The 12,283-nt window shown below is 33.3% G+C and overlaps 1 protein-coding gene across 3 annotated transcripts in view; it reads left to right on the top strand.

The window, feature by feature from the left end:
- Memo1 (mediator of cell motility 1) overlaps positions 1-10,729 on the top strand; it is a 123,901-nt gene extending 113,172 nt beyond the window's left edge. For all 3 annotated transcript variants that reach the window (XM_074049454.1, XM_020181875.2, XM_020181877.2), the window contains 2 exons: positions 8,666-8,770; positions 10,060-10,729. In XM_074049454.1, coding sequence (XP_073905555.1) covers positions 8,666-8,770; positions 10,060-10,191 — 237 coding nt within the window. In that variant the 3' untranslated portion in view covers positions 10,192-10,729. The remainder of the gene's footprint in view (positions 1-8,665; positions 8,771-10,059) is intronic.
- Positions 10,730-12,283: the final 1,554 nt, after the last annotated feature.

Raw genomic sequence — 12,283 nt, 5'->3', positions numbered from 1 at the left:
CTCCAGTAATTGGTTAGCTATACTATGTTGAGGAAGTGAAGGAATTTGTCTGCATGCCATGTGATACAGAAAACATAAGGGAACATCTTTTTTTTTGGTGCCACTGGGGTTTGAACTCAGGGCCTGGTATTCGCTAGTCAGGTGCTCTACCACTTGAGCCAACTCCATTAACCTAGGGAACATGTTTAAGGAGAAAAACGAGTGCCGTTTTAGACATGGCTTTTGTGTACTTTCCAAAATTGTAGCCCCTAGTCACATGTATGTATTAACTTTTCACTCAGTTTTATGGAAAATACCAATGTCTTTTGCAACAAAACCAGTAAGAATAATTCTACCCAGGATCCCTCTCTCAAACTCCATACTAATAAGCTACTAGTTTTATGTTTCCACTGGGTTCTTATAAACAGTTCAAACTAAACATGTCAACAACTGAAACTCCTGATTTTCTCCTGGCAAAAACCTCTTATACTTAACTGATTTTCTCAACTTGATTGATAGCAGCTTACAATTTCCTAACTGGTTTTCTTAGATCTGCTTTTGTCATCTTTAGTCTCAAGTAGATTAAAATAGGAACAAAAGCACTCTTTTTATATAAAATGAAAAGATGGTTAAATGGATGGGGAGGGTAAGAAATGAAAGATTAGAACTGCCTATATGAAGAATTTTAAATGAGAAAGTGATAACATCAGATTGTATTTGAATAGATCATATGGCCATGGTGTAGCAAGTGCATTGGAGGAAAGTCAAAGGAGATAGGTGTAGACCAGTTAAGTAGTCTAGGTGAGAAATATGGTGGTAGTTTAGACACGGAGTGGGATAGTGATCATGAAGGAGAGACAGAAATGGTATATATAGCATATTTAGGAGACAAATTAATGATAAGACTTGGAGATGGGTTGAACTTGGTGGGTTGAAGGATAAGTTGAAGGTGTCTTAAATGTCTGGCTATCCTGCTTGTTGGGTGGTTCTATTACTTACTTAGCTCAGAAGCACAAGAAGAGAGGACCAGAGTTTTGAGAGACAAGGATATGAGAGCTGTGTTATAATTGCTATTGCTTTTACAGCGTTCAAGTGGAGCTATTGGTGCAGTAGGCATTTGGATTCTCATGCCACCAACTTTATTTATTTATTTTTGTGGTGCTGGGGTTCAAATCTAGTGCTTCCTGCATGGTAGGAAGCATTCTGCCACTGAAGCACCCCCAGCCTTTGCCAATTATTTCTGAGTACATTTATTGCCTATGGCAGTAAGCAAGCAAACATGGCCCATGCTGCTATAGAACTTTTAGTCTAACAGGAGAAACTAAGGTAAGGGAATATGTAGTGTAGATACCACCTTAGCCAAAGGAGATAACATTTCAAGACCCCTGTGGATGCTTGAAACTGCAGCTAGTACTCTACCCTAAATATGCAATTGTTTTCTATCTGGACATCTTATGATAGTGTATTTTATAAATTAGGCATAGTAAGAGAGTAGCAACAACAATGAATAATAAGATAGGGCAATTACAATGATGTGCTATAATAAGTTTTTTTAAATACTTGTTTATTTATGAAACTTTTCATTTATTATATTCAGACTGCAGTTGTCCACAGATCCTGAAACTAAAAAGAAAACTGCAGATAAAGAGGACTACTGTAAATTATTTGCAGGTAGTGATGTGTCCCATACAGGACATGTTAAAGGATTCTTGAAAGGGCAAATGATTTGCCGCCTTGGATGGAGAAAGAACATTAAAGTGAGATCTGAAAGATAAGAAGGGGATCAAATGGAAGAGCATTCTAGATAGAGAGAACTGCCAGTCCAAAGCCCTTAAGATGGGATAGAGGCTGTTGTGTTAGAAGAAAAGAAGAAAGGCCTGTGTTGCCCAAGTATGAGGAAAAGGGAAAGAGTGGCACAAGCAGTGGTATAAGAGGTATGCAAGGTTCATATAATTCAGGGTGAGAAATTGGTGTAAATACAGTAGGAAGTGCAATGATGCAATTCACATCATTTTAAGGGTGGAGAAAGGGTTCCACAGGAGGATCAAGAGTAGCAACAGTGGACTATCGGTGATGGTTTAGGGAAAAGATGATAACTTGGACTGGGGTGATGTTGATAGAGAGAGAAAGAAATAGAGTTTAGATCTTTTCAGAAATAATCAGCAGGGCTTGGCTAATAGATTGTATTGGTTTGGAGCTCAGAGTCTAGAGATTTAGGTGTGGGGGGTCTTTCCCACATGTTGATGTCATGACAGTTTATATCACTATAGAACCTTTTCAAAACTAGAGCTGTCCACCTGGCTGTGAAGACCTCTCTCTGCAGTGCATGGACAGAGCCCTAGCGTCTTTCTTCCTAATTTGGGCTTCCTGCTATGACCCCTCATCTGCAAGTAAAGCAAAATTTCCTAGTTGTCTTCTCTCCACTTGTTTTCGATTCAACTATTTATTTATTTGTTGCAGTACTGGGACTTGAACTCATGGCCTGCACCTTGAGCCACTCCATCAGCCCTTTTTTGTGTTGGGTATTTTCGAGATAAGGTCTTGAGAACCCTTTGCCCAGACTGGCTTCAAACGGCAATCCTCCTGATTGTTTCTGCCTTCTGAGTAGCTAGGATTACAGTGTGAGCCACCGGCACCCAGCCATTCAACTCTTTAAATCATTTCAGTACTTTTATTAGGCAAAACTTAATTTTACAAATGTAAGAATTTATAAATTCTTTGTAAATTCAATTTAACTATTGATGGTTCTAGTACAAAGGAAATGTTTCTCCTGAAACATTGGCTTACCTGGTGTTCTGATGTCACTGAATATATCATCCTGTGGAGTGCTGAAATTTGTAACCACATTTAAATACTTTAGGGCTGGAGGCGTGGCTTACGTGATAGAGCACTTGCCTAGTGAACACAGAGCTCTGAGTTCAAGCCCCAGTACCACCAAAATATAAAAAAGAAAAAAATTAAATACTTTAATGATCTTTGTTAGTTTGTTGTATAATATCCACATTTCACAGTTCCTTCAATTTTCTTTTGTTTCTACCTTGACTGGCAGTTTGCACGAAAGGGACTAGCTCTTTGGAATAGGATCAGCAAGATCAATGGACCTTGGTTTCCTACCTCAAGGCAGAACAAAAAGAAAACACTTGCTTACTGGCAATATTCTTATAACATCTCCTGAAATTGTTGCCTTTTTGCTAGCTTAAAAAGTTTTGTTAATTAAAAGAATAAATTATATATAGTAAAACCAGTAAGTTCAGGATGACTTCTAAGTCAGCACCTGATTTATTTTACTTTAGATATCAAAATTACTAAAACCGTATTATAAAATTTTTATTTAAATAGTCTGAGTTATAATTTCAGAGTAAGTACTGAGTAATTATTTTATTCTAATGTGCTTGAATTTAATATTTAACATCTGACTTGTAGTTGGTTTATATGGTCCATTTATAGAAATATATTAATATATAAAATTTTTAGTGAGCTACAAGTGTGTTCTATTATTAGCATGCTTTTAGTTCAATTTATAAGTCAACTCAGAATTAGACTACATGGATAAAAATAATAAGAATGGCTAGCTATGGACATAAACTTACGTGTATTCAGATATCTGTGTGTGCTTTTATGCAGACCCTTATCTACTGTGTTGTTTTCATTGATTTATATAATCATATGGTGAATATACTTTTGCATATTCCTTTTCGAAGACTTCATTTTATGTATATAAATGTGTGTATATATACATTTTAAAAGTTTGATGGAGTAAAGAGAAATGTGGATATCCTTTTTTTCTTTAAAAAAATAAAAACAACCTTGCTATAGTTATTAAAGTGCTAGAAAAGACTCCATTTTTAAGTTTCTAAGGCAAATGAAAAAGATCTGCTCTTATGGAAAATCGTTTATATCTTGGAAGTTAATTGTAGAAAACACACACACAAAGAAAAAATACGAATAAATGAAAACAGTACTGCAAATGTTGTGGTTGGGAATCGTGTCACTGTAGTGTTGGTGTAGGTTCTGAAAGTCTTGTAATTACATCCACTATGGATTTTTTTTTCTTTTGGTAATTAGTACCAAGCAATTTCAGTGATGATAATGACAAAAACAATGTATTTTAAGACATTGATTATGTGAATTTCAGATTGTTTGAAATATTATTCATACTTAACATATTTTATTTATGTGGTCATTTGTTATTTTTACTATATCATTGTAAATGTACACCAATGTTTTAATAGAGGAAGTGAGAAATTTTAGAGGGAGGATCTGAAATGTCATTGTGGTTATCAATTGTAACTTTTAAACTTATTAGTCACTTCATTTAATTTTAACATCAGCTACTTTTTATACTTTTTTTTAGCCAACATATTCATTGTTTATTACAATACTACAAATATTTCTTTAGCTTTCAAAATAATAATTTTGAGTATATTTGCTATTATGGTGAGCAGTTTTGTGATAACCTCAACTAACGAATTAAGTGAATCATTATATGAAGGTCAGAATCCAAATGAAGCATAAATAATTAAGGCGTAAGTATAGTTGCCATAGAACTCAATACTAGCTTCAGTGCTGACATACCAAAAATATTAAAATGAAAATTTATGTATTTGAAACCTCTGTTGAAACCAGAATCATCATGATAAAATGGTTATGCAAACGAAAGTGTTTTCAAAGTTTTTTTTATTAGCATGCAATAATTGTACAGGGAGGGATACATTGTAACATTTACACATGGGTTTATAATCTACCTTAATTTGATTCATCCCCTCCACCATTCTCTGTCATTCCCCCTTCCCCCTCTTCTTACTGTTTTGAAAGGGAAAATTGTTCTTGTTTGCCACATCATACATATTTCTCTTGAATTGTGCCAGTACCTTTATTCACTTTTATAACTTTATCTGTAAGATAGCCATTTATTAGTACATTGCTTCTTAGCACTACTATTTTTAGGAGTTGTTTTGCATGGATTTATTTTTACTGTTAAGATTTTATTTTGATGCCTTTCCAAGAAACTGAATATTCCTTTTTCTGCCAATATGTACCCATCCTCAAATATAAAGGTGTATCCTTACTTTAAAATATGAATTAACAGTTCTAATGATTTGTAACATGGTGATTAATCATGTGACCATTATTAAAAGACATGATTCTTGTTCTTCCTTCCTCAATACCTATAAAATTTGTTGCTGTTTTGTGTTTGTTACTTTAGGGAGAGATTTACTTCTGTGAAATATGTATCTTGGTGGTTCCAGGGTTTAAACTCGGAGCCTTGTGCTTTCTAAGCAGGCACTCTATCACTCGAGGCACATCCCCAGCCCTTTTTGTGCTTTAGTTATTTTTCAGACATGGTCTCACATTTTTGCCTGGGGCAGCCTCAGACTATGATCTTCCTACTCTTGTGCCTCCTGTGTAGCTGGTATTATAGATTTAAGCTACCATGCCCAGCCCTGTATTATAATTTTTAAGTAGCTATTTTATTGAGTATAGGTAAACTCTTTTTAAAAATGGGATGATATTTGTTTCATCAGAATCCTGAATTTATGTCTCTCTGAGTTGAGATTGCCTATTCAGTATAGGACTAACATTTGGGACTTGACATTCCAAGCTTTTTACCCATTACTTGGAGAGTCATCAAAAAATGATAAATTCACTCTCTTCCCTATCCCCAAAGTTAGAGAGTTAGCATTCATTCTGCAGATTTCTTCCTAAAACTGCTAAATTACCTAGTAATTCCACAGTCTTGTTATTTATAACATCTGCTTTCTAACTTAAGAGCTGAATGGGTAGCGACCCATTTCATTGCTTTATTTAATGTTAGGTTCCTGTGAACAATGAAGTTTTCACTGTGCAGGGCCATAGGAAACTTTTTGCTATGTTATGGATGTTAGACTCACTGATGATACTGTCCAGTATTTTTAAAAATAGAAAGATTAATTAAGTATACTTAGGAAAGCACATTGCTTTTCATCTTGTTGGAATTTTGGTGTGCCATTGAACTAGCATTTCTATTTTCTTGGATTTTTGGTAGTTGTAATTTCACAGTTGTTAGCATCAAACATAAATATATAAAAAATATATTTGTCAGTATTCTGTGTAAGTCAGTGGTTGTCCCAATTCACTTTTATTTACTTTTTTTGCTGGGTCTAGGATTTGAACTCAGGACTTCATGCTTGCAAAGCAGGTGCTCAGCTGCTTGAGCCACACCTCCAATCCATTTTGCTCTGGTTATTTTTGGAGATGGGGTCTCATGAAGTATTTGCCTAGGTTGACTTTGAACCTCGCTTATCCTGATCTCAGGCTCTCAAGTAACTAGGATTACAGGTATGAGCCGCCTGTGTCAGGCTCCAATTCAGATTTTTATCATCATTGCATTTGCTTACATACTTTGTGAATTTTTAGTAGGAGAGAGTCACCTATGAGAAAAGCCCTATTTCCCTAATTTCCTCTATCCCTCTTCTATAAAAAGGTATACTGTCATACCATCATATTTGTCAGAGATTTGAGCATAATGCAATTGATTCTTGCCCTAGTAGGTACATAGCACACTTTAAGGAATTAAAATATTAATAGGTTTAGTCCTTTAACTTCCATCTTCTTATTGTTTTCATTTTCTGTTATAATTTAATCAGTTTATCTTCATTTTAAAAATCTTTATTTGTAGTGTCTTCTTTACATTTGTAATTTTGTATCTTTCTAAATAAGGGTTTCTTAGTTAATTACTTGGAATTCCTTGCCTTCTACAAATGTAATTATTAGGGTTTTTTCCCCCTCTTTGAATTCATATCAATATATAATTATGATACTTGTTCCAAATGTGCTCAGAAATTTTAATATTAAAATATGTGTTGGAACTTCAGTGTCACATAACTTTGGTTAATGAGTAAATTTCATTTAAGATAAGCTGTCCTAGGCTTCATTGAGGAGCATTAAAGTCTCTTAGGTATGCCAGTTGTAGCTATATGAGAGTTCAAAGAATTATTATTATGACTTATAGCCAATGAGAGATTATAGGTTTCGGATTTCTGTGCCTGTGTTTCATCTCTAGGGTGGTCATGTCTTGATTGCCCATATTTGTAGAAGAGATAATTACATCTCAGCATTACTAAGTATTGATTCAGGAGTATATTATGTGATTTTCTTTGCACCAGAATTTATTATCTTCTGTTTAACTTCTAAGTTAATTTGGTTGTTTTTGAGCTGCACCAGATGTTATTATTGACATGGAAGGCCCTGGTTGTCAGGGGGAAACCAGCTTAGCATTGAAACTACCTGTGGACAGATCTAAGATTCACTGAATGATGTGCAAGTAACTCAGAGTTGATCGTTAATGCATGTGCTCATGCTTCAGATGTATTTTGTTGGAAAATTGATAATGCTCATGAAAGACATAGATGTTCTGAAAAACTTATACAATTATATTTCGAAGTCCCCACTATGAGATTTGTGTGTCACTTACTGGTTACTATCATTTTTCAGATGACTTTGATAGCTGTGCATCTGATTATTCTCCGTGCTTTTATAATATGCCTGTTTTGTTAAAATGTGAAATAAAATTTAAAACTCACAAAGAATATACCAATTAAGTCTCTAGTTAAGTCATAGTTTACATTTCTCTCAGAGTGTACTAATCCAGTTTAGTGAAAATAGACATAAAGTGTTTGACTTAAATAGGAAAATAATGAAAGGCAATTGGTAAAGAAATTAGTTAGAATCAGTGATTTATTTGCCTGACTTAGTGAATGAAAGTTGCTCTGTGTTAGTGAATTATAAATACATTACTTGAATGTGTTTAGAGAGAGCAGAGTTTAGTATAACTAAGCATTCAAGTAATGGTGGTTGTTTTAACAGTAGTCTAAAAATTCTGAATTAGAATCTTAGAAGTATAGCATTCTGGTTTAAGTATAAAGAGAAAAATATATGTCATCTGCCTTGCATTATTAAATTATGAATATCTAAGGTTCCTTTTAAAAGCTATTTCATAAAAGGCCTATGTTACTTGTCTTCATTAGTCTTTTATGAGTTTTAAATTAATTAAAATATGTTAACTATTGTCTTAGTTTGTGATAGTTTCTTTTTGTCAGATACCTAGATAACTGCTGATGGTTTAAAATGCTTTATACACAATGATATTTAAGTATTTCTTATGGAAATAGTTATATTTATAATTAACTTTTGATTTTTCATGCCAGTGGCAGGAAGAACACAGTGGGGGAAAACACTCATAAATCAAGTCTAAATTTTGGTTGTACTCAGACATTTCCACAATAGATTTACTTTTGTAAAAAGTCTCTTTTTGAGGGGCTATGGAGTTTGAACTCAGGATCAGGGCCTCATGCCTGCAGTCAGGCTATCACTTGAACCATACGCATTCCTGTAAATATCTTTTATCTAAGGAGAATATAAAATCGTGAAATGTGTGGAGACTGTGAGCTAAATGGCAACCAGTGAAGATGTTGTGCAAATATTCTTGGAAGTTGGAAAAAATTAACTGTAATTGAAAGTTTCCCATCGGTAGAGAGCTAACTGTAATGCAACCACCTTTGATGAGTGAGGTTGCTATTTCACAAAGACTGGTGCATTTTCTTTTTGTCTGCTTAACTCAAAAATTATGTTTAGCTTTAAGTAAGTTTTAAAATATAATTAAGAAATAATAAGTTTTGTCTTTTTCTTCTTCTTTTTTCTTTTTTAGGGTATGAGTATTATAGAACAATTAGATCCTGTATCTTTTAGCAATTACTTGAAGAAATACCATAATACTATATGTGGAAGACATCCCATTGGGGTGTTATTAAATGTGAGTATTCTTAGGAAGCCTTGACTTTTAACATTTGGTCTGTTGCTTTTTAAAAATATTTTAAGTATTATTATTGATACATTGTCATCATTAGTTTTATGTACATATAGTCAATTTTCTACTGATATCTTTAACATAATTATGGGTTTCCATTGTTTTGAGTGTCTGAATAAATTTATCATTGGAATGCAGATCTATACTTTTTGTTAAATACAGAAAGTTATTTAGAATTGTATTTTCTCTTGATTCAGTTATTTCTAATATGCTGTTTATAAACATAAGCCAAAGTGACCTTTCAAGAGATTAATTTTGTTCTTTTGCTTTGTTTTGTTTTGTTTTAGTGTTCTAGGCCATTTTAAGTTCCTGTTTAAATGTTCATGATTTAATAATGTAGGATAGATGACTTGTGTATTTTTCTCATTAAAAAAATGGTAATGTTTATTTCATTTAAAGAATGGTAAGAAAGAAATTTTGTTTAGCTGGATTTTAGCAAGAGATATAGCATTGCTTTTCCCCTTAAATAAAACACTGTGAATTTCCTGAAATAAAATGTAACATTCCTTAAGAATGAAGAGACACAATATATCCTTGGGAACCAACAGTTGGCCCATTTGTTTTCAAAGCAGGGAAGTCATGAAGAAGGTAACCCAAAGTAGTCTAAGGCAGGAGTTTGAAGTTCACTATTCTCTTAATGTGTTTTTAAGATAATACTTTGTGGATTTTTAGGAAGCTTTTTTCTCTTAAGCAATATGAATAGACTGAAGGAAAAGCCTTTCAGGGATTTAAACAATCTGAAACTAAAGTAGAATAAATTTCACTAATTTCCTGAATTTTTTCTCAAATGATGAACCAGTTTACAATTAAAAGTTAAAATTCTAGCATATCTCTTAGATTTGGAACTTCATTTATGTACATTTCAAATTTAGTCCAAGTGAGAGAAAGAAAAGATTCCAATGTAGTAAGATAGAAGTGTCCAGGATTTGGTTTAGAAAATAGAGGTATATGTTTTGGTCTTTCAAAAGCATTTTTATTAATTACAGGGAATGGAAGGTGTGTGATGACTGATGTTTATTTGTCAGAGAGCTAGATTAGGAGAGGTTCTTTGAGAGAATGAAATATGTTTTCTTTTTTTCCTCTTGAATATGAGGCACCATGAGACCCTGCAGAATCTGAGGGATGAAGAAATGCAGGCTTTCAGTTGTGACGTGGGCAGTCAAAGCAGCAGCATATTCAAAGTGCTGAGTTTTTTTTATATGATGTCTATCATAATCAAGTTTTTCTCTTTCTAGGCTATCACAGAGCTCCAGAAGAATGGAATGAATATGAGCTTTTCTTTTTTGAATTATGCCCAGTCAAGCCAGTGTAGAAACTGGCAAGACAGTTCAGTGAGTTATGCAGCTGGAGCACTCACGGTCCACTGAAGCCCCGAGTCCTCAGGGATGCCACCTGCACATACTCATGCTCTGTCCAGGGTCCCAGCCTAGCCTTGACCAAGATATTGGTTCTGGTTTGGGGGGATTCTGAAACCTCAAACTAATAGAACTTTCTTCTCTTCTTTTCTAGTAGGTGTAGTCCTCCTTAATTTCAACTCATTAAAAAATGCTTTCTAGTTTTCAACAGTGGAAGGAAGGCTGGCATCAAAAAATATTTTGATTAAAAAAGATGACAATGTAAAAGGCCCAGTTGTGGCAGTTTTTGAAAGTAACTTGTAAAGCATTTACCATATCCTAAATTTGCACTCTTTGCAGACTTGTGCACATATATTCCGCTTTCAGAATAGTTTTGCAAATTGTACACAAACAGACAAAATAAGGGTGGAAGCTTTTTAATAAAGAAATTGCATTTATAAATGATCTGTATTAGAATATAATAAATCTCCAGTTATAGACAATTACTTCCCATGTTGTACAACAGATACCTTCTATTTTAGTTGCTAATAAAGGGCTACACAACTCAAAATAGTCTGATTTAAACTTATTGCTCTGTGGTATATATGAAATTTGTTTTTTATTAATTCCATCTCAGAATTTTTGTTAAATGGTAAGCCTTGGCTTTATGTAAAAGTATATTAGGGTGTATTTTATACTTTACATAATTATGTGATTTTTTTTAAATCACAGAAATTAAAAACATATAATTTTAAAGTTAGATTTTACAATTACATTGATTTTTTTGTGTGTGTGTGACATCCCCTCATGTCATTAGTATATTGTAGTAAAATTGAGATGTTAGGGAAAAAATCAAAAACCAAAAGACCATAGATGCAGTCCTATACTTCAAAGATCATGTTTAATAGTCTGCAAATGAAGAAACTTTGAAGAGTGTTCTTAGTGTTTTCCAGATCTTTGCAGACCGTACACTGCTAGGCTTTTTGAGTGCTCTAAGCAGTTTGACTCGTTTACTTGAATTTTTAGCAAGAAATCATTAACAGTAACACCAACAGCAAAACCCTCTGGATTTTTCTGAGTGTTCTAGAATTTTTTTGTCATGATTTTTGGTGCGGCTCTTCCAACTAAAATAATGGTATGGTGTTGTATTACTTTCTTTCTTTGGCATAGAACAATCCTAGTCACTTTGGCAAAGAACAAAAAATTTAAAAGCCCTGTAGTTCAGTTAGTTAATTATTAACCCACCGTGCATGTTCTACCTCCACCTGTTTTAACTTAACCCTGGCTATCTCCCTTACACTGGAGTGGAGGGTATTATGTCTTTAGCGGTATGATAGAGGAGCACAAGTTTTAGATGCCTTGCACCAATTTTGTTTAAAGATTTGCATTTCTTATTTATTAAATAGCAACTTTCTATACTTAAGAATGAGATAATATAAAATTACCTTTTAGATTCAAGATTACCCCACCATTATATATGTGTAGAAATTACTCTTACACATCAGTGATTTTTTTCCATTTTTAGATATACTTTTAAGTGCTATAAATATTTTATTCCTTGTTTAATACAGACTACAAAAATTTCTGAATTGATGACTTTTTAAAATGTTTTCTGAGTATAAAAGTAGCACACGATTATTATAGAAAATTTGAAAATACTGAAAAGTGTAAAAAAGAGAAAAAATTGTCTGCAGTCTCACTACCTGGAGATAACACTGTTAAATATTTTTCTGTATTTCCTTTCAGTCTGTCTCTGCTGTTCATGTGTACGAGTGTGTGTATACGTGCTTGTGTGGGTGTAATAACAAAATTAAGATTATACTGACATTGTAGTTGTCTGCCCTGTTTTTTTTTAATAACCTAATCTCATAAATTCCTACCCATGTCTTTGAAAATGTAATTTTTTTAAATGGCGCCTAAATTCTGTTGTATTGTTAGAAAATATTATAATTTAATCAGATCTCTCTTTGGATGTTAGATTGTTTCTAATCTTTCACAATTTTATATTGGGATGAACATCCTTGTATGTAAAGTTAGATTTGTTTCTAGAATGTTTCTAGAATGGAAATGCAGTAAGTTGTTTACATGGTGAGAATGTCTTACACTCTTTAAAAGTGCCAAATTT

This window comes from Castor canadensis, chromosome 12 (assembly GCF_047511655.1).
Source record: "Castor canadensis chromosome 12, mCasCan1.hap1v2, whole genome shotgun sequence".
Taxonomy (NCBI): Eukaryota; Metazoa; Chordata; class Mammalia; order Rodentia; family Castoridae; genus Castor; species Castor canadensis.
This window is presented reverse-complemented; position numbering and strand designations above follow the sequence as displayed.